This window comes from Ranitomeya imitator, chromosome 3 (assembly GCF_032444005.1).
Source record: "Ranitomeya imitator isolate aRanImi1 chromosome 3, aRanImi1.pri, whole genome shotgun sequence".
Lineage (NCBI taxonomy): Eukaryota > Metazoa > Chordata > Amphibia > Anura > Dendrobatidae > Ranitomeya > Ranitomeya imitator.
This window is the reverse complement of record NC_091284.1, coordinates 453,934,057-453,957,928: the sequence shown is the minus strand read 5'-3', so window position 1 is coordinate 453,957,928 and position 23,872 is coordinate 453,934,057. Positions and strand designations below refer to the sequence as shown.

The following is a 23,872-nucleotide window of genomic DNA, read 5'->3' as shown; positions in this document are numbered from 1 at the left end:
GTTCACAACATCAACTGAAGTCCAGAACACTCTCAGTGAAGTAGGTGTATCTGTCTCTAAGTCAACAGTAAAGAGAAAACTCCATGACAGTAAATACAAAGGGTTCACATCTAGATGCAAACCATTCATCAATACCAAAAATAGACAGGCCAGAGTTAAATTTGCAGAAAAACACCTCAAGAAGCCAGCTCAGTTCTGGAAAAGTATTCTATGGACAGATGAGACAAAGATCAACCTGTACCAGAATGATGGGAAGAAAAAAGTTTGGAGAAGAAAGGGAACGGCACATGATCCAAGGCACACCACATCCTCTGTAAAACATGGTGGAGGCAACGTGATGGCATGGGCATGCATGGCTTTCAATGGCACTGGGTCACTTGTGTTTATTGATGACATAAGAGCAGACAAGAGTAGCCGGATGAATTCTGAAGTGTACCGGGATATACTTTCAGCCCAGATTCAGCCAAATGCTGCAAAGTTGATTGGACGGCGCTTCATAGTACAGATGGACAATGACCCCAAGCATACAGCCAAAGCTACCCAGGAGTTCATGAGTGCCAAAAAGTGGAACATTCTGCAATGGCCAAGTCAATCTCCAGATCTAAACCCAATTGAGCATGCATTTCACTTGCTCAAATCCAGACTTAAGACGGAAATACCCACAAACAAGCAAGACCTGAAGGCTGCGGCTGTAAAGGCCTGGCAAAGCATTAAGAAGGAGGAAACCCAGCGTTTGGTGATGTCCATGGGTTCCAGACTTAAGGCAGTGATTGCCTCCAAAGGATTTGCAACAAAATATTGAAAATAAAAATATTTTGTTTGGGTTAGTTTATTTGTCCAATTACTTTTGACCTCCTAAAATGTGGAGTGTTTGTAAAGAAATGTGTACAATTCCTACATTTTCTATCAGATATTTTTGTTCAACCCTTCAAATTAAACGTTACAATCTGCACTTGAATTCTGTTGTAGAGGTTTCATTTCAAATCCAATGTGGTGGCATGCAGAGCCCAACTCGCGAAAATTGTGTCACTGTCCAAATATTTCTGGCCATAACTGTATGTCCAAATCCAGTTTTCCAGGGCTTCGGAAGTAAGCCCCAACGGAGACACTGACCGTAGGCTAAAATGCAATGTGAACATAGCCTTACTTCTATGGCTCCAGAACACAACTAGCATGTCCTACTGTGATCGAGACTTTGGATCAGACTCGTCCATTATAAGTCAATGGGTGCGTAAAAAATTGGATAACACATGAGTTGCTTATGGAAGCTGAATTTGGCCTTTTATTATTAAATTGTTCATGTAACAAACAGATACTATGCGTATAAAATGGACAACTGGCCGCATAGTGATGTAAAAAGTGGATCAAATATTTCTGAGGGCATGAAATAGGCGTGATTTAGTATATGCTCCTCCGAACTCAGTCTAAAGAGTGAGAGCGGTTTTTTTCCGTGAAAGAAAAACATATGTTACACTGATGGTAAAAGTAGACAGACGGACCAAATATGGGTGAGAATCGGATCTGATGAATGATGTATAGCTCCCAATCGTCCCGAGTCCAGTGGTACTGTCCTGAGAGAGCAGTCCTGTCTTCTACTCAGCTTTAGTGATGTCTTCGCTCCCGCCGTCATTGCTCCGTAGATCCCCCTCCTCAGGAGGCGCGGCCGGCATCTCTATACTCTGCACACACACTGAACGAAACAATTCTCTTTTCTTGAGATCTGATGTCACCGGGATTCCAACCCGCAACCTGCATCATTGTAGGCAGTAACAAAAGCTACAGCTAACACTGTCCGGTATGGGAGAATTCTGTATACTTGGACGTGCGTTGTAGGGTCTACATCTGTATATAGCACTGCTTCATACCTGAAACAAGGGAGGGAAATGCTTAAAAAGCCGCAAAAATGCACTAACCAGAGAAGATTGTTATTGCGTCATTTGTTGTGGACAGCTACAAAATAGTGGTGTAAAAAAGCAATATTTATGCAACGTGTAAACACAGCCGTACAGACAGAAAATAAAATAAATGTTAAATAGTGAAGTTTACGTAAGAATGAAAACGTTTTGGCTGCTACAACTGTAAATGAAAAAAAAAATACATCCAGCGGTCCCAACTAGAGATGGATGAGAGAACAATTCATGGGCCTCGGTCCAGGGCAGTGGTACCTGGCAGCCAGATGGGAGGCCGCGAATCTCTTACCTTCCGGCCTGGCATTAGATTTGTCAGGGCTGGTGTGATGTCATTTTGTGACTTGACCTCGGGTACCACTGACCTGGACGCTGTTCCGGAGTCCCGCGAATTGATCTGCTCATCTCTAGTCCCATCCGTTCTGAATACGGTGGACAGTCTCGGATTTGGGTCTGCACCCTGCAATCTCGGCCATCTGCTGAATGTCCCACTCGGCCCCTCTCTTGCCTGGGAAGAAAGGAATGGTAGATAGGGGTGGACACGGCTGTGCTCACCATTTGCTGCGGCGCACTCTGTATAGTTCCTCTAGAACTTGGGAGGTGTGGGATAATGGGCACTATTCTAGGCTGCAGCCCCTAGACTGCTTGCTGACGGGCTCCACCTCATCCCTGTAAAGTGATTACATCTGATGCAATGCTGGAAATGAGACTGAAGTTGGTTTCTTATTCAACATTTTTTCTTTTCTGTTTTTTATAAGTTTAACAACAAAAAATAAGCATAATAACATACAGTGCAGTGAGGTGCCCTGATGTGAACACACTTAAAACAGCTTAAAGAATTATAAAACTGGCCCAAAAATGGGCATCAAAGTGGGCACCGAAGGGCGTTAATCAAAGGGTTAAACGACTTTGGGCCACTGATATCACACTGCAGACATATAGAACATGGAGCCCCACATCAAAACCAGGTATCTACAGCCTGGCCCAAATGCGTGCTGGGCATCAGAACTGGCATCAAAGTGGGCAGACATTCGATTTTAGCCATTTGACCTCACACTAAGAATACACAGATAGTGATGCTCCACATCAAACCCAGGTACCTACAGCCTGGCACAAAAGGGTTCTGGGCCTCAGAATTGGTATCAAAGGTGTTCAAACAGATGATTTTCACATAATCGAATATGTAACTAATGTTTGTAAGGAGTTCAATGACCTCTGTGTATTCTTAGTGTGAGATCAGTGGCCCAAAGTCATTTAACCCCTTAAAAACATCAGTTACTTATTCATATATGTGAAAATGGGCTGTTTGTCCACTCTGATGCCCAGAACCCATTTGGGCCAGGCTACAGGGATCTGGGTTTGAAGCAGGTCATCACTATCTGTGTATTCTTAGTGTGAGATCAGTGGCCCAAAGTCACTTAACCCCTTAAAAACACCAGTTAATTATTCAAATGGCCAAAATCGACTGCCCACTTTGATGCCAGTTCTGATGCCCAGAATGCATTTGGGCCAGGCTGTAGAGACCTGATTTTGATGTGGGGCTGCCTGTTCTATGTGTCTGCACTGTGATATCAGTGGCCCAAAGTCATTTAACCCTTTAATGCCCTTCGGTGCCCACTTTGATGCCCATTTCTGTGCCAGTTTTATAATTTTTGTAGCTGTTTTTAAGTGTATTCACATCACGGCTCTTCGCTGCATTGTATGTTATTATTGTGATTATTTTTTGTTAAAGCTATAAAAAAAAACAGAAAAGAAAAAATTGCAGAATAAGAAACTGACGAAAAAGAAACCAACTTCAGCCTCTATGCTGGAAGCCATTACAGCAAATCCAGCACCGGTGTAGCAGGGTGACCAGCTGTAGAGAACGCCACCATTGTGGTCGCCCATGAGCCCGGGTGCTGCTCACTATGGTTTACACTACCAGCAGAGGATTTACGGCAGTCTCCCACAACCACTCATACAGCATCACTGCATTCAGTGCGATGAAGCAGATCACATGACTATTGGACTCCGACAAAATGGCGCTCACTGCAGACGTTACAGCTGTGAGGTTTTAGCTTCCTGTTGCAGGGAGAGAGTGTTGCTCGGAGGATATATGTGCAGAGATGGTGACCGGGAGAGCCCGCAGCCCTGCCCTGGGCCTGCTCGTACTGTGTGCAGTGGGGCGGTGGGTGGCACAGACACGGGGTGAGTGATGCGAGACACAGGGGGCACACTCTGCGCCTGCGCGCTGTAGTCGCCGGGATCAGAGCCTCCCTGTAGTGTAGCATTACAGTGTATGTGTGAGTGCAGGGGAGATAGGTGCGGTAGTCTGTACTCTGTGGGGCATACTGACACTGGTCGTGGCACTGCACCTCTGCTCACAATCACTTATTACATTCTACTCTATGAAGGGTGAACTGCATAAAAAACAATGGAGGTATGGCAGGAAAGCTACCGCTGCGCCGTCCCACAGCAGTCTGTGTACCACGTGATGCACCTTTGCTTTTATTTAACATGCGAGCCCACGGTTGGCATATGCCAGTGTATACCTACATAGTAGGGTGACTGACTGGGTTATGTCAGCACACACCTCCATTGTGGTTGGGTGATATGGCAACAATGATAGTTTTCAGTTAGACAATTTGCATAATTCTCTCCAAATATACATTTTTATGATTCACACGCACATATATACATACAGATATGTATATCACACTCTGCGCGTGTATGTGTGTGTGTTTGTATGTATGTATGTATGTATATATATACATACATATACACACGGTGGGGGGAAATAAGTATTTGATCCCTTGCTGATATAATTTTAGTGGTAGGATAATTTTAACATTGAGAGAATATCAAAAATAAAATCCAGAAAATCACATTGTATAAATTATATAAATTTATTTATATAACCTACCCTTAAAATTATAGACTGTTCTTGTCTTTGTCAGTGAACAGATGCTTTTCACAAAGTTCGATTATCATCAAAAAGTAATTTCAGTTCTTCATTACAACAAGTGAAACATATATTACAGTGGGTATGGATAGTATTCAGAACCTGTAAATTTTTCACTCTTTCATTGCAGCCATTTGATAAATTCAACAAAGTTATTTGTTTTCTCATTGATGTACACTCTGCACCCCATCTAAACTGAAAAAAAAAACAGAAATGTAGACATTTTTGCAAACTTTAAAAAAAAGAAAAACTGAAATATCACATGGCCATAAGTATTCAGACCCTTTGCTCAGACACTCATATTTAAGTCACATGCTGTCCATTTCCTTGTGATCCTCCTTGAGATGGTTCTACTCCTTCATTGGAGTCCAGTTATGTTTAATTAAACTGATAGGACTTGATTTGGAGCGGCACACACCTGTCTATATAGGACCTCACAGCTCACAGTTTATGTCAGACCAAATCAGAATCATGAGGTCAAAGGAACTGGCCAAGGAGCTCAGAGACAGAATTGTGGCAAGGCACAGATCTGGTCAAGGTTACAAAAGAATTTCTGCAGTGTTTCCTAAGAGCACAGTGGCCTCCATAATCCTTAAATGGAAGCAGTTTGGGACCACAAGAAGTCTTCCTAGACCTGGCTGTCCAGTCAAACTGAGCAATCGTGGGAGAAGAGACTTGATGAGAGAGGTAAAGAAGAACCCAAAGATCACTGTGGCTAAGCTCCAGTGATGCAGTAGGGAGATAGGAAAAAGTTCCACAAAGTCAATTATGACTGCAGCCCTCCACCAGTTGGGCCTTTATGGCAGAGTGGCCCAACGGAAGCCTCTCCTCCGTGCAAAACTTATGAAAGCCCGTATAGAGTTTGCTAAAAAAAAAAAAAACACATGAAGGACTCCCAGACTATGAGAAATAAGATTCTCTGGTCTAATGACAAAGATAGACCTTTTTGGTGATAATTCTAAGCGGTATGTGTGGAGAAAACCAGGCACTGCTCATCACCTGCCCAATACAATCCCAACAGTGAAACATGGTGGTGGCAGCATCATGATATGGGGGTGTTTTTCAGCTGTAGGGACAGGACAACTGATTGTCATTGAAGGAAACATGAATGCAGCCAAGTACAGATATATCCTGGATGAAAACCTCTTCTAAAGTGCACTGGACCTCAGACTTGGCTGAAGGTTCACCTTCCATCAAGACAATGACTCTAAGCACACAGCAAAAATAACAAAGGAGTGGCTTCAGAACAACTCTGTGACCATTCTTGACTGGCCCAGCCAGAGCCCTGACCTAAACCCAATTGAGCATCTCTAGAGAGACCTGAAAATGGCTGTACACCAACATTCACCATCCAACCTGACGGAACTGGAGAGGATCTGAAGAATGGCAGAGGATCCCCAAATCCAGGAGTGAAAAACCTGTTGCATCATTCCCAAGAAGACTCATGGCTGTACTAGCTCAAAAGGATGCTTCTACTCAATACTGAGCAAAGGGTCTGAATACTTATGACCATGTGATATTTCAGTGTTTTTTTTTAAATAAATTTGCAAAAATTACATTTTTGTTTTTTCAGTCTAGATGGGGTGGAGTGTGTACATTAATGAGAAAAAGATGAACTTTTTTAATTTACCAAATGGCTGCAATGAAACAAAGAGTGAAAAATTTAAAGGGGTCTGAATACTTTCCATACCCACTGTATATAGAGTCATTACAAACCGATTGATCTATTTCACGTGTTTATTTCTGTTAATGTTGATGATTATGGCTTACAGCCAATGACAACCCAGAAGTCATTATCTCGTTAAATTAGAATACTTTATAACACCAGCTTGAAAAAAAAAATCATTTTAAAATCCGAAATGTTGGTCTACTGAAATGTATGTTCAGTACATGCACTCAATACTTGGTCGGGGTTCCTTTTGCATCAATTACTGCATCAATGCAGCATGGCATGGAGGCGGTCACCATGTGGCAAGTGCTGCGGAATATGTTGGTGCTATATAAATAAAGATTATCATTATTATCATGTGGCACTGCTGAGGTGTTATGGAAGCCCAGGTTGCTTTGATAGCAGCCTTCAGCTTGTATGCATTGTTGGGTCTGGTGTCTCTCATCTTCCTCTTGACAATACCCCATATTTTCTCTATGGGGATAAGGTCAGGTGAGTGCTGGCCAATCAAGCATAGTGATACTGTTGTTTTTAAACCAGGTATTGATACTTTTGGCAGTGTGGACAGGTACCAGGTCCTGCAGGAGAATGAAATTTCCATCTCCAAAAAGTTTTTGGCAGAGGGAAGCATGAAGTGCTTTTAAACTTCCTGGTAGATGGCTGCCTACTTTGGTCTTGATAAAACACAGTGGACCTATACCAGCAGATGACATGGATCCCCAAACCATCACTGATTGTGTAAGCTTCACACTAGACCTCAAGCAGCTTGGATTGTGTGCCTCTCCACTCTTCCTCCAGACTATGGGACCTTCTTTCAGATGAAAGTATATTTTGCATTTCATTTGGAAATCAACACCTTGGACCACTGAACATCAGTCCAGTTTTCTTTCTCCGTGGCCCAGGTAAGAGGCTTCTGGCGTTGTCTATTGGTCATGAGTGGCTTGACACAAGGAATGCGACACTTGTAGGCCATGTCCTGGATACGCCTGTGTGTGGTGGCTCTTGAAGCAATGACTCCAGCAGCAGTCCACTCCTTGTAAATCTGCTCCAAATTTTTGAATGGCCTTGTCTTAACAATCCTTTCAAGGCTGCGGTTAACCCGGTTGCTTGTGAACCTTTTTCTTCCATACTTTTTCCACTACACTTTTTCCTTCCACTCAACTTTCAATTAATATGCTTGGATACAGCACTCTGTGAACAGCCAGCTTCTTTAGCAATGCCCTTGTGTGGCTTACCCTCCTTGTGGAGTTTATCAATGAGTGCCTTATGGACATCTGTCAACTCAGCAATCTTCCCCATGATTGTTGAGCCTACTGAAACAGACTGAGACCTTTTTCAATGCTTAGGAAGCCTTTGCAGATGTTTTTTGTTAATTATTCTAATTTACTGAGATAATGACTTTTGGGTTTTCATTGGCTGTAAGCCATAATCATCAACATTAACAGAAATAAACACTTGAAATAGATCACTCTGTTTGTAATGACTATATAATATGAGTTTCACTTTTTGTATTGAAGAACTAACTTTTTGATGATCTAATTTTGTGAGAAGCGCCTGTATATTTCATATTAATGTGACATAGGAGTTGAATCTTTCATTTATTTTCCTGACTACCTAATTGAGCACTATTGATATATCTGAACATTTGGAGATATCACTATTTGACATCTGTTTTACTTTAATGTCATGCTATATAAATTGACCAAGAGCACCTGCCCTGTTTATGCTAACTTAGCTGTGTCCCCCAGCATGCGGTTTGTAATATGCCATTGATCATATATACGGTATTAATTGTGACATTATTTACTGTGACTCTACAACCTGTCATTGATATCCTATGGGCCTCCAAGACATTCGTAGTACACCACGTCCCTGTATCATATGTCAGGCTGCCATACTAATTGACAACCAGCCCTTATCCTACATATCTATAATCAACTAGGTCCTTTTCTAGGAAAAAGGTGTTTTGTGAATTTGATACGTTTCATACTGTGACCCTATAACTTTTGGGTGTTCAATCTAAAGATAGGGTCCAACAGGGTCAGTCCACGCTGAATGGGGCCGCCACATAGTTTACACTAGGGTGCCAATCTCTGCGGACAGGTAGGGATTAGTGTTGATCGAAAAGCTTCGGATAAGCAATTATCCGAATAGGTATAGCACTTACCGAATAGCTGCCCCGGGAACCCGGATACCTGGGGCGCTCCTGATAATCAGTTGTTTGGCGCCAACACACAGGCTTTCCATGCATTTGTTGTGACTGTCACACAGCCGCGACACATACAGCTGTGGCTTGATGAATCGGGGGCCTCTGTCTGCACATGTCCAAAAACTGATAGTAAAAACTGGCACTCAATGACGTTTAAACACGGATGCATACACTTTAGCCGGTGATTGACTGCAGTGGTCTCATGTTTACATCAAAATGTCATTGCTATAAGAGAGGATAAATACACTTTTTTTTTTTCATTTTACACAGTTTTATTGGGAAAAAGAGCTGTTACCTATATCACACATCACCACTGCAGCCGATCACTATGCTCAGCAGCTCTGCCAATGTAGTGCTATGGATGCTTTTAGCCTGCATACAATGGGCGATCAGGCTAGTTCTGTTGCAAGCACGTGACGGTCACCAATCGTTCTGAAAGGCGAGGGGAATGGTGTATTATCCCTACAGCTAAGCTCTGTTTACCATTGCCAAATATATTCCTATTCTAATTACAGGTCATGAACAAAAGGATCTAATGGTGCAAGTCAATGGCGGAAAGTTCACTATGGGAACAAATGCTCCTGATGGGAAAGACGGAGAACGTCCAACCAAACAAGTGACTGTAAAGCGATTTGCAATTGACAAGTATCCTGTCACCAACCAGAATTTCAGGTAACTTTAAATACTAGTGGACTCCAGTAATGTGCATCGGTCCAATTTCGAGACTGCTGTAGGGGTAAGCAGATTTGTGTGGTTGAGGAGTAACAAACCCAGTGAAAGGTGACCATGAAAGGTGACCATTTCTCGATTTCTATTGTTTTTTTGTTTTTTTTAAAGTTGAAAGACAACTTTCATATTTATTTTGATATTTCAATTTTAGGGAATTTGTAAGAGCGACAAAGTACAAATCAGAAGCTGAGACATTTGGCTGGAGTTTTGTGTTTGAGGATTTTGTAACAGATGAGCTGAAAAAAAAAGTTTCCCGGAAGTTGGAGGTAGGTTCCAGTGTACTTCCTGGGAGGATCACCGGGCACACAGTGGCATCTTGGTGCAGAGATCACCAAAAGATTGTTTTTATGTAGGAATATATCCATTAGTGAAATCATCAGTCATCATTACATATGCATAAATTTCCGCAGATTGGCCAGCAGACCCCCGTGCAGATTACCCATACTGTGGCACTAATTTGCAGCTTTTCAATATAGAATCTGCCACAACACAAAGTGGTTTTAACTATGCACAGTGCGTTTAATAGTTCACATAGATATTTTCCTCAGCGTCTGGTTGGAGTATAAAATATCCCATTCACATGCACTTAATTTTTTTTCTCTGGATTGAAGTGCTAAGGCTGTGTTAACACGTTGCGGATTTTGATGTGTTTCCGCAGCGTTTTTGGACGCACGGAATTGCATCAAATCAGCAGTGTAGTGCACAACCAATGTTAGTCAGAGGGAAACTGAGAATTGCTGTGCACATGCTGCGGAAAAAACGTGCGGATTGCAGCGTTTTATTTTATGCACCATGTCAATTCCTTTTGGGGATGTGCAGAAACGCTGCAGATCGGGAGGAGGATGAGAGTGTGGGCGGAGACTATGTGTGTGAGCGGAGACCCTGTGTGTGTGTGCGGAGAAGATGTGCATGTCTGTGTGCGGGGGTTTGTATGTGTCTGCGGGGCTGTGTGTGTGTGCGGGTCTGTGTGTAGGCAGGCATCGTCTGATGGGACTACTAGAGATGCGCCATTTCTGGGGCGGCTGTGAGCTGGTGTTTGTAGCCGGGGTGGCTGTCTGCATAGCCTTTTCTGAAGGACCCCTATTTTAATAGCCAGTAAAGGCTAAATATACAGCTGCGGGCTGATATTTATAGCCTGAGAAGATCCCCTTAGCTATAACCATTGGCCCCCAGTCGCTGGCTTTCTCTCTCTGGCACAGAAAATTGCACGGGAGCCACGCCATTTTTTTTTGTTCAATTTTTTAAAAAAAATAAAAGCAGATATTGCGTTTAAGGTCGGGATTACACTTGTGAGAAACTCTCACGAGTCTCGCACCTCAATACCCGGCACTGCCACTGGCACTCGGGACCGGAGTGTGCGGCTGCATGTATTACTGTGTAGCTGAACACTCTGGTGTGAGTGCCGGCGGCAGTGCCGGGTATTGAGATGCAAGACTCGTGAGAGTTTCTCGCAAGTGTGACCCCGGCCAATGCAGATTTTGTGTGTGTGTATGTATCTTTATTTAGTCTCTGTACCTTTTTATTATGTTTGTTACTAAACATCAGGCTTGGTATTATCTATCTATCTACAGATATATCTAGAAAAAAGAAATCACAGCAGCACTATGTATAAGATTAGGCCATGTGAAAACACAGAAAAACATTAAAAACATAATCTAGATTTTACTACTCAAAAACATTTTTTTCAAAATAAATTTTTAAACTTACGGAAATGAATGATAATGAAGGTTCTTAGCGCATAAATTGACCAATTCATGTATGCCCATCAACCACGGCAAGAAGATCTCCCTCTGATGGATCCTACTCTACTGTACATGCCTTCTCTTGGGCGATCAATTTACAATTTTGGACACTCATGTCTGCTCCTGGGTTTAGTCCACAATTTATGGGCAAGTAGAGCTGATTATGGCCACCTGCAGGTCAATGGGAGGAGTGAATAATCAGGCTGGATGCAGCCAACATCCAATAGTTAACCCCTTTCTGACATATGACGTACTATCCCGTCGAGGTGGGGTGGGCCCATATGACCACCGACGGGATAGTACGTCATATGCGATCGGCCGCGCTTATGGGGGGAGCGCGGCCAGGTGTCAGCTGACTATCGCAGCTGACATCCAGCACTATGTGCCAGGAGCGGTCACGGACCGCCCCTGGCACATTAACCCCCGAAACACCGCAATCAAACATGATCGCAGTGTTCCAGCGGTATAGGGAAGCATCACGCAGGGTGGGGGCTCCCTGCGTGCTTCCCTGAGACCCTTGGAGCAACGCGATGTGCTCGTGTTGCTCCGAGGGTCTCCTACCTCCTTCTCCCTGCAGGCCCCGGATCCAAAATGGACGTGGGGCTGCTTCCAGGTCCTGCAGGGAGGTAGCTTACCAGCGCCTGCTCAGAGCAAGCGCTAGTAAGCCTGCAGCCCTGCCTGTCAGATCGCTGATCTGACACATTGCTGTGCAAAGTGTCAGATCAGCGATCTGACCCTATAACATGATGCCCCAGCCCCCCGGGGCAATGTTATAGTGTAAAAAAAAAAAATATTCAGATGTGTTAAAAAAAATTCCTAAATAAAGAAAAAGGAAAACAATATTGTTCCCATAAATACATTTCCTTATCTAAATAAAAAAAAATAATAAAAGTGCACATATTTAGTATCGCCGCGTCCGTAACAACCCAACCTATAAAAAAGTGTCCCACTAGTTAACCCCTTCAGTGGACACCGTAAAAAAAAAAAAAAACAAGGCAAAAAACGCTTTATTATCATACCGCCAAACAAAAAGTGGAATAACACGCGATCAAAAATACTGATATAAATAACCATGGTACTGCTGAAAACGTTATCTTGTCCCGCAAAAAACGAGCTGCCATACAGCATCATCAGCGAAAAAATAAAAAGTTATAGTCCTCAGAATAAAGCGATGGAAAAATAATTATTTTTTTATATAAAAGTTTTTATCGTATAAAAGCGCCAAAACATAAAAAAATGATATAAATTGATGATATAAAACTGCTTTATCAGTTTTACGGAACGGTATAAATGACCCCCCTCCCAAAAAAAAAGAAATTCATGAATAGCTGGTTTTTGATCATTCTGCCTCACAAAATCGGAATAAAAAGCGATCAAAAAAATGTCACATGCCCAAAAATGGTACCAATAAAAATGTCAACTCGTCCCGCAAAAAACAAGACCTCACATGACTCTGTGGACCAAAGTATGGAAAAATTATAGCTCTCAAAATGTGGAAACGCAAAAACTATTTTTTGCAATAAAAAGCATCTTTTGGTGTGTGACAGCTGCCAATCATAAAAATCCGCTTAAAAAACTGCTATAAAACTAAATCAAAACCCCCTTCATCACCCCCTTAGGGAAAAATAATAAAATTAAAAAAATGTATATATTTCGATTTTCCCATTGGGGCTAGGGTTAGGGCTAGGTTTAGGGCTGGGTTTAGGGTTGGGGTTAGGGCTACAGTTAGGGTTGGGGCTAAAGTTAGGGTTAGGGTTGGGGCTAAAGTTAGGGATAGGGTTGGGGCTAAAGTTAGGGTTAGGGTTTGGATTACATTTACAGTTGGGATTAGGGTTAGGGGTGTGGTTGGGATTAGTGTTAGGAGTGTGTTGGATTTAGGGGTGTGGTTAGGGTTATGGTTAGAGTTGGGATTAGGGTTAGGGGTGTGTTTGGGTTAGGGTTTCAGTTAGAATTGGGGGTTTCCACTGTTTAGGCACATCAGGGGCTCTCCAAACGCAACATGGTGTCCGATCTCAATTCCAGCCAATTCTGCTTTGAAAAAGTAAAACAGTGCTCCTTCCCTTCCGAGCTCTCCCGTGTGCCCAAACAGGGGTTTACCCCAACATATGGGGTATCAACGTACTCAGGACAAATTGGACAACAACTCTTGGGGTCCAATTTCTCTTGTTACCCTTTTTTTTTTTATCAGATAGATTTTTATTATCCGCAAAGAATAAACAATCAGAATATTTCTCATGGCAATGTTTCATTAAACATTTACAGATAACTTTTCCCCCCCCCCCATTTGAATAAACATCCGTTATATTTCCATTGAATACTAGGTTCCCTATATTCTCATTTATCATCCTAATTCAAGTCCATCCACGGTTGCCACAGCTTGTGGAAGATGTCCAGTTTATTCCTTTTGGTGTAGATACTTTTCTCCAAAGTAAGTATATGCTCCACTTGCTTAAGAAAGTCTCTTCTTGTTGGAGGTTCCTCTCTAATGCAAAATTTGGCGATCAATTTCCTAGCAATGAATAACAATCGTGCAATAGCTATTTTAAACATGTTGTCCGTAACAATTTCCTCCACATATCCCAATATGCAAGTCAGTGGAACCCTAGGGACACTCTTGTTACCCTTGGGAAAATAAAAATTTGGGGGGCTAAAAAAACCATTTTGTGGGGAAAAAAAAATGATTTTTTATTTTCACGGATCTGCGTTATAAACTGTAGTGAAACACTTGGGGGTTCAAAGTTCTCACAACACATCTAGATAAGTTCCTTGGGGGGTCTAGTTTCCAATATGGGGTTACTTGTGGGGGGTTTCTACTGTTTAGGTATATCAGGGGCTCTGCAAATGCAATGTGATGCCTGCAGACCAATCCATCTAAGTCTGCTTTCCAAACGGCGCTCCTTCCCTTCCGAGCTCTGCCATGCACCCAAACGGTGGTTCCCCCCCACATATGGGGTATCAGCGTACTCAGGACAAATTGGACAGCATCTTTTGGTGTCCAATTCTTCCTGTTGCCCTTGAGAAAATACAAAACTGGGGGCTAAAAAAATAATTTTTGTGAAAAATAAAATAATTTTTATTTTCACGGCTCTGCGTTATAAACTGTAGTGAAACACTTGGGGGTTCAAAGCTCTCACAGCACATCTAGATAAGATCCTTAGGGGGTCTACTTTCCAAAATGGTGTCACTCGTGGGGGGTTTCAATGTTTAGTCACATCAGGGGCTCTCCAAAAGCAACATGGTGTCCCATCTCAATTCCAGTCAATTTTGTGTTGAAAAGTCAAACGGCGCTCCTTCCATTTCAAGCTCTGCCATGCGCCCAAACAGTGGTTTACCTCCACATATGAGGTATCGGCGTACTCAGGACAAATTGTACAACAACTTTTGGGGTTCATTTTCTCATGTTACCCTTGGTAGAATAAAACAAATTGGAACTGAATTAAATTTTTTGTGAAAAAAAAGTTAAATGTAATTTTTTTTAAACATTCCAAAAATTCCTGTGAAACACCCAAAGGGTTAATATACTTCTTGAATGTGGTTTTGAGTACCGTGAGATGTGCAGTTTTTAGAATGGTGTCACACTTGGTTATTTTCCATCACATAGACCCCTCAAAATTACTTCAAATGTGATGTGGTCCCTTAAAAAAATGGTGTTGTAAAAACGAGAAATTGCTGGTCAACTTTTAACCCTTATAACTCCCTAACAAAAAAAAAATTTGGTTCCAAAATTGTGCTGATGTGAAGTAGACATGTGGGAAATGTTACTTATTAAGTATTTTGTGTGACATATCTCTGTGATTTAAGGGCATACAAATTCAAAGTTGGAAAATTGTAACATTTTCAAAATTTTCGCCAAATTTCTGTTTTTTTTTTCACAAATAAACGAAGGTAATATCAAATAAATTTTACCACTATCATGAAGTACAATATGTCACGAGAAAACATTGTCAGAATCATCAGGATCCGTTTAAGCCTTCCAGAGTTATAACCTCATAAAGGGACAGTGGTCAGAATTGTAAAAATTGGCCCGGTCATTAACGTGCAAACCATCCTTGGTGGTAAAGGGGATAAATATACAAAAAGACTGACCAGCACCTCCGAAGTGTGAACATGTGCAAGCTGCCAGACTGCATTATATAGAAAAAAGAAAGCACAGCAGCACTATGCAAAAGCTTAGGCCATGTGAAAACACAGAAAAACATTAAAAACATTGAATCTAGATTTTACTACTCAAAAATGTTTTAAATTAAAAAAACAAAACTTATGGAAATGAATGAAAATGAAGGTTCTTAGCGCATAAATTGGCCAATTCATGTATGCCCATCAAGATATATCTATACATCTATCTATCTATCTATCTATCTATCTATCTATCTATAGATCTATCATCTATGTATGTAAAGATCTACAGTCATGGCCAAAAGTATTGACACCCCTGCAATTCTGTCAGATAATACTCAGTTTCTTCCTGAAAATGATTGCAATCACAAATTCTTTGGTATTATTATCTTCATTTAATTTGTCTTAAATGAAAAAACACAAAAGAGAATGAAGCAAAAAGCAAAACATTGATCATTTCACACAAAACTCCAAAAATGGGCCAGACAAAAGTATTGGCACCCTCAGCCTAATACTTGGTTGCACAACCTTTAGCCAAAATAACTGCGACCAACCGCTTCCGGTAACCATCAATGAGTTTCTTACAATGCTCTGCTGGAATTTTAGACCATTCTTCTTTGGCAAACTGCTCCAGGTCCCTGATATTTGAAGGGTGCCTTCTCCAAACTGCCATTTTTAGATCTCTCCACAGGTGTTCTATGGGATTCAGGTCTGGATTCATTGCTGGCCACCTTAGAAGTCTCCAGTGCTTCCTCTCAAACCATTTTCTAGTGCTTTTTGAAGTGTGTTTGGTGTCATTGTCCTGGAAGACCCATGACCTCTGAGGGAGACCCAGCTTTCTCACACTGGGCCCTACATTATGCTGCAAAATTTGTTGGTAGTCTTCAGACTTCATAATGCCATGCACACGGTCAAGCAGTCCAGTTCCAGAGGCAGCAAAGCAACCCCAAAACATCAGGAAACCTCCGCCATGTTTGACAATAGGGACCGTGTTCTTTTCTTTGAATGCCTTTTTTTCTCCTGTAAACTCTATGTTGATGCCTTTGCCCAAAAAGCTCTACTTTTGTCTCATCTGACCAGAGAACATTCTTCCAAAACGTTTAGGCTTTTTCAAGTAAGTTTTGGCAAACTCCAGCCTGGCTTTTTTATGTCTCAGGGTAAGAAGTGGGGTCTTCCTGGGTCTCCTACCATACAGTCCGTTTTCATTCAGACGCCGACTGATAGTACGGGTTGACACTGTTGTACCCTCGGACTGCAGGGCAGCTTAAACTTGTTTGCATGTTAGTCGAGGTTCTTTATCCAACATCCGCACAATCTTGCGTTGAAATCTCTTGTCAATTTTTCTTTTCCGTCCACATCTAGGGAGGTTAGCCACAGTGCCATGGGCTTTAAACTTCTTGATGACACTGCGCACGGTAGACGCAGGAACATTCAGGTCTTTGGAGATGGACTTGTAGCCTTGAGATTGCTCATGCTTCCTCACAATTTGGTTTCTCAAGTCCTCAGACAGTTCTTTGGTCTTTTTTCTTTTCTCCATGCTCAATGTGATACACACAAGGACACAGGACAGAGGTTGAGTCAACTTTAATCCATGTCAACTGGCTGCAAGTGTGATTTAGTTATTGCCAACACCTGTTAGGTGCCACAGGTAAGTTACAGATGCTGTTAATTACACAAATTAGAGAAGCATCACATGATTTTTCGAACAGTGCCAATACTTTTGTCCACCTTTTTTATGTTTGGTGTGGAATTATATCCAATTTGGCTTTAGGACAATTCTTTTTGTGTTTTTTCATTTAGGACAAATTAAATGAAGATAATAATACCAAATAATTTGTGTTTGCAATCATTTTCAGGAAGAAAATGAGTGTTATCTGACAGAATTGCAGGGGTGTCAATACTTTTGGCCATGACTGTATCTATTATCTATCTATAGATCTATCATCTATCTATCTGTGTGTGTAAACATTATTCAATGGAGTATGTAAATGAAGATGTGGGACAAGAAATGACATCAGAATTCTATTTTCTTTTTTGTTAAATAGATCTTTATTTAGCTTACAAAAACGCATACAAAGCCGCATGCAAATCCGCATTAAAAAAGTATCAAATCCGCGCATATTTTTACCTGAGTTTTCTGCCAAGAGATGCAGAATCTGTGCAGAAAGTTTCACAGGCAAATCTGCAACGTGTGGACATACCCTTATTTTTTAGCAAATACCCGATTGTGTGCACCAGGGGTCTAGATAATACAAGTGATCTGATCACTAGCATTTATCAATGGAAAGGGTTCAAATCTGCCCAATGAAGACATACTTATACTCCCAGTAATGTCACCATGGCAGGTTACATTTGGCCACCGTAGTCCATTATTACATTATCAGCTGGAAACAAACATACCACATTGTTTTTGGCATCTTCTGGCCATAGTCATTTTGTCCCACCATTCTCTTTTTAGAGAACCTTTTGGCCCATTTTTACATATGGAAGAGGTGGGTTGGCTGTAAAGGCGCTTGTCCCTTAATAAATATGATAACTCTTTTTTAGGAATACAATGTGCCAAGCTGGAGAAATGTTGCCTAGAATATATATGCAGATCAGGTTGGAGGTGCATTGGGGGCATGTCAATATACTTTTAAGAAGGTGTCCAAATACATTGACACCCCCCTGTGCACTTCCGGCATGATTTGCATTTGGATGCTATGCCATACTTCTCATGACTGTCAGGTCTTACCTCTACTTAAGAAGGTATTATTTTTGTAAGGGGACAAGCAACTATGCAGCCATACCAATACTTTGCTATGTAAAAACTGACCAACTGCTTCCCATAATAAGAATATCCTCTGTTTTTTTTTTATGTCATCTATGAGGAGCTAACAGTTATATTGTTGCGATGTCTGTATTTCAGTCCGCACCGTGGTGGCTTCCTGTAGAAAGAGCCTTTTGGCGTCAGGTAAGGACGTGCAATAAATTGGCTATTGTATCTGAATGTATAATGTCCATAATGCGGCAGAACATTGTGTACAGCCGTCCTGACACCCAATGATAATCTTATTTTCCCCCTTTGACAAGCACAAGCTTTATGTCTACACATTTCCAGGAAGAGACAGTCACACAAATCATGTTATGTATAAATTGTCACTTTTTAGGTCTCCTTATTTTTAAGCCTCGTGCTATTGGCAGTCATGTATATGAGATGTATCCTTCTTCTCTCTTTAGCCCACGGGGCCGGGGTCCGGAATCAAGGAGAAGCTGGATTTCCCTGTGTTGCAGATCAGCTGGAACGATGCACAGGTCTATTGTAAGTGGCTGGGGAAGAGGCTACCAACAGAGGAAGAATGGGAATTTGCTGCAAGAGGAGGACTTAAAGGTAAGGTGGCATTGGCTTAGGCTTGGTTCAATTAATTTGGCTTTAATTGATTTTAAATCATGTGCACGGCAAAGGCTTGTTTTTCTAAAACTAAACTGCAGGGATATAACTTCACGTACCGTCACATCATGAAAATGGAAAGTGTAATGTCATTCTGTGCTCACAGGGAACACCTATCCGTGGGGGAACAAGTTTAAGAAAAATAGGAGCAATCTTTGGCAGGTAATGTTTTACTTTCACAGTCGTCTTATCAAATTCCATCTTATTAGTTTCATTGGTTAAAAGTATCTAAGACATGCATGAAGCTGGGTCAGTCTTGTTTATATACCATTGTAAAGAGTATTTTATTGTCTGGGATCGGTATTCTAAACTTGCCCCTATATATTAATCAGTGTTTTGTCTATGTAAAAATAAAAAAAACTTTAATAAAATACACACACCACATGTAAATGAATAGTCATTGATACTCTACAGGCTCGGGTACACCTGGTGCATGTACAGTGAAGCGAGGTGTACTGGCCCCTGCTTCATCTGCCCATGTGCTGAATAACACTAAAGACTTCAAAGAAGATGGAAGCATTCAGAGTCATGCCTTAGGATAGTGGCTCTACCTCCATGACTCTTTACTAGACATTTCACTGCGGATAGTGCGGAGCTCGAAAAGTTTTTTAATGCATCAAATAATAATAAAATATATAGGGACATGCTTGTGCTGCTTAGTCCATTTAATCCATTTCCATTTAATATATTTTGGTACCTGAAAGAGAATATTATCTGGAACATCATTCCCATCAAATGGTTTTCTTGCTCTCTGTGTCCTTAATCTGTTATGTGCTTCTGTCCATACAATAATAATACAATTAGTACTTTATTTTTTTACCTACATAAAAACGATATTCTATTTTGAAATCAAAGCTTGGTCATAACAAAAATATTGATTTGATTTACGTTTCTCTTGTTTATTCACTTTCAATTTTGTTACTCGATATTAATAAACTATTAAACCTTCTATTTTTTAAAGCATTCTTATGTTGCAGCATTTTTTGCACACCTGCCTAAAACCTTTGTGCAGCACTATTGTATATGTGTGTGTCTATCTATAATATATATAATCGTACAGTGTGGTGCATATGTAGGCATTCAGTGTCTCATCATATTACTTTTTTAACATTATAAGTGGATAGGTAAACGAGACCTGGTTGAATGACCTCAACAGTCACCAGACCTTACTCAGATGGGCTTTTTCTTTTGTGGAGTTTTTAAAAATTAGCTATTTTCAAGAAAACCATGCACAGTTGATATCATGATTATAAGTAAACTATTATTTAAAAACCCGCCTACTTTTGCATCCCCGTGTGTGGCTATAGATATGTAATATTTGTGTTTTAACCAAGCTTCTATTTTCAAGCCCAGATGGGAGATTTGCCTGCCCATGAACCCTACCATTTATCTTAATGAATAGGGTTACACAATGTCGGGTCCACTTTGTCTTTGGGTGACTGATATTTCAGCCAGCACATGTGAGAAAAAATGTATGATTGTGTATTTCGATGACTGGTCTTCCCTTCTCCATATGAAATGCTGCACTTTTGCATCCGGTGAAATTGAACAGGAACGTAGGGTGAACGTGCCTCTGGGAAAGGATGCTTTTGATTTGACTCTGTGTCTTAGTGTTCACGCAAATGTGCCGCAGAGAAAGTCCATGTCTAATTATTTGTTGAGTGCATGTTTCCAGTCTGTACTTCAGGACAGCACACCAAGATGAGGTTGTCTTTCTTGATCTTTACCTCCCTCCAGCACCCTCCAGGGTTTTTACTGCCCCTGCAGAGGGTAGTTGTATGAAATGTGATCCTAGAGTGAAGATAAAAAAAAGCTTATCCTCTTTCTACAAAAAATATTCTGTGTTTGTACTTAGGTGGGATTGGGGGTTTCTAGCCTTTCTTTCCCCCTGTCAAGAGGTCCGGGGCCGACACTTCTCAGAGTAGACCGGAAACCAACCAAAGAAGAAAAACAGTCAAAAGTCCAAATATATAAATATACAAAAAACTTTATTAATAATTATAACAGGTAAAAACATAACAGAAGGAAACAATCCCTGTGCTACCCATAGCATGCACCTAGAAAGGGCAGGGGGTAGGTGCCTCAAATATACAAAAAATCCACTTACTAACCATACAGAAAATCAATAATTGCGCAGGACCAGTATAAAGTCACTACATATAAAGAACAATAAAGTCCATAGTTTAGCAGTAACGCCCATGCACAATACGTAGTATACATACCGGTTAGTGTACAAGTATACCTAATATGGACTGGCACCTCACGCCTGTCCACCCCGACGCACGTTTCGGCTGATCTCAAGGGGTACCCCTTGAGAAAGGCATCAACCTGTAAGCTTTTGCAAGGTTTAACTAGTGGTAAGGTTTATCCTGTTTACTCTTGTGCCATGGGGCTCTGGCCTCATGTTCTGCCCAGTCTTGAAGGGGATTTGTGCCTTTGCCCTTGGATCTAGGTTCATATCCTTGATGTTTTTTGGCTTAGCCTGATATATAGCTATACTCTGATTTGCTTAGCACTTCACCTTATTACTGTACAAGGAAAGAGTCAATTCGTCTACTGTCTATGCTCCGGACAAGGGTATTAGGTTTACCTCTTTATTACTAGCACCCGGCAACAACAGGATATTTTTCCTATTGGTTCCTTTTGATCACTGTGATAGATCCTATCACTGTGATCAAAATAAAAAATATAGTAAATCAAACTCCCCTTTGTCACCCGCTTAGGTAGATAAAAATGATAAAATAATGTATTATTATTCCATCCTTTGCAGTTGGGGCTGTGTTAGGGTTAGGGGTGTGTTATGGTTGGGGTTAGGGTAGGGTTGGAGTTAGAATTGGGGTTTTTTTCAACTTAAAAAAACATTACAATTGTTTGCTACTCGAGTTTGCATTGGGTGCTCAGGTGTAGACGGAGTATTGCAGATCCCCACATTTTTGGGGGGTGTCTAACAGCCATGAAACACGCGGGGCAGGGACTCAAGCATGTCACTCGAGCACCCGTGATATTTGGTGCATACCTGAGCACCCGATCCAAACTTGAGTAGCAAGCACTTGCGCTCAACACTAATGACGATATATTCAATATAACATTATAAAATTCTGTGTCATACCTATGGGTTAAAAATGCTCACTATTCCCCTGGATAAAATCCTTGAGGTGTGTGGTTTCCAAAATAGGTTCACTGTGGTGGTTTCCACTGTTTAGGCACATCGGGGGCTCTCCAAACACGACATAGTGGCCGCTAATTGTTCTAGCAAATTTTGTATTCAAAAAGTCAAATGGCGCTCCATCCCTTCTGAGTGTGCCTAAAGAGTGTTTTTCCCCCACATATGGGGTATCCGCATGCTCAGGAGAAATTGCACAATAACTTTGGGGTTGACTTATTTATTTTTATTTTTTTCCTGTTACACTTGTGAAAATAAAAAAAATTGGTCTAATGTAAAAGAAAATTGTGAAAAAAGTTAAATGCTCATTTTTTTCACATTCCAAAAATTCCTGTGAAGCACCTGGAGGGTTAATAAACTTCTTGAATGTGGTTTTGAGTACCTTGAGGGGTGCAGTTTTTAGAATGGTGTCGCCTTTGTGTATTTTCTATCATATAGACACCTCAAAGTCACTTCAAATGTGATGTGGTCCATAAAAAATGGTTCTGTAAATTTTGCTGTAAAAATGAGAAATCGCTGGCCTACTTTTATCCCTTATAACTTCCTAACAAGAAAAAAAATTGTTTGAAAAATTGTGCTGATGTAAAGTAGACATGTGGGAAATGTTATTTATTAACTACTTTGTGTGACATATCTCTGTGATTTAACACTAGGACTACTGGACTCTTGACCCCAACTAGAACTACTGCAAGTAAGTAGTCAAAATGACTATACCAGTAGTCCTAGTGTTAAAGGCATAAGAGTCCAAAGTTTGAAAGTTGTCAAATTTCCATTTTTTTCACAAATAAACGCTAGTTATGTCGAAGAAATTTGACCACTATCATAAAGTACAACGTGTCACAAAAAACACTATCAAAATCAGTGGAATCCGCTGAAGCGTTCCAGAGTTATTACCACATAAAGTGACAGTGGTCAGGATTGTAAAATTTGGCTCGGTCATTAATGGGTGAAGCCAATGTATGTGGGTGAATGTAGGCCATTGACACACACAGGTACACCCCATACACACAGACTGACTGTATAATATCTGATTGCACATATACACTTCTCTGGTAAGTAGCTATTTCCTGACATGATGCTTTATTGCCTACAGGGTAAGTTCCCCACTCTGGACACGGCTGAGGACGGGTATCACGGGGTGTCACCAGTAGATGCTTTCCCTGCACAGAATGCTTACGGTAAGTCTGCCCAGCAATGCCTAGAAACAAATGTTGGGAAGTGCAAGTAAAACCATTACAATTATCCAAACACTGGGGTTTACTGAGTTTAGATAAACTGAAACCAGTTTTGATAGTCTAGGCCTCTGCAGAGCACGGTTGGTCTAGGTCCCGAGTCCCCAACCTATAACATACACCATGGGGTAGGAACGCGTTGCTTATGCATGAGCGTGCACACAGTGGTACACTGCTGAATCGAAAGTCTATTGGCCTGTGCACCATAATGCACATTTATGTTTCAGGACCACCCTGATCAACAAAGCTCCAGAGGGGGTACAATATATAAAAAAATGTTTTAAACATTTGTTTACACTTTAAAGGAGAAAACTATATGACCCTTACCTTAGTGTTATAGTGTTGCCTGCTAGTAATTTGGCATTAAAGAAAATCTGTCAGTAAGATCACCTTTGAACTCCCAAACTCTAACTGCATATATGGGTATGCAGGTCTTTGAAAGCTAAATCCATGTGCATTCCCGAAAAATCTGCATTTCACATCATATGCAAATTTGGTGTTAAGTGCTATGGGCATAACAGAGCACTTCTCAAGCCTCTGTTTCCTAAGATTGTTTCCATATTGTTTGATTGATGCATGACCTCACAGCTTAAGAGGCTAATGCTCTGTGGGGAATCAACCTACGAGGTAGTGCTCGCTGAGATCACTTAAAACCTCATATGATTAGAAATGCAGCAACAGATAAAAAATATAAAGGTGTCAATGTATTTAGCTTTCAAAGACCTACGTGCCAA

General features: G+C 41.1%; 1 protein-coding gene across 1 annotated transcript in view; it reads left to right on the top strand.

The window, feature by feature from the left end:
• The first annotated feature begins 3,976 nt into the window (after positions 1-3,976).
• The window catches only part of SUMF2 (sulfatase modifying factor 2), a 38,441-nt gene continuing 18,545 nt past the window's right edge, over positions 3,977-23,872 (top strand). The window contains exons 1-7 of the mRNA XM_069757407.1: positions 3,977-4,094; positions 9,242-9,398; positions 9,607-9,721; positions 18,222-18,266; positions 18,533-18,683; positions 18,850-18,905; positions 23,000-23,084. Coding sequence (XP_069613508.1) covers positions 4,013-4,094; positions 9,242-9,398; positions 9,607-9,721; positions 18,222-18,266; positions 18,533-18,683; positions 18,850-18,905; positions 23,000-23,084 — 691 coding nt within the window. The 5' untranslated portion in view covers positions 3,977-4,012. The remainder of the gene's footprint in view (positions 4,095-9,241; positions 9,399-9,606; positions 9,722-18,221; positions 18,267-18,532; positions 18,684-18,849; positions 18,906-22,999; positions 23,085-23,872) is intronic.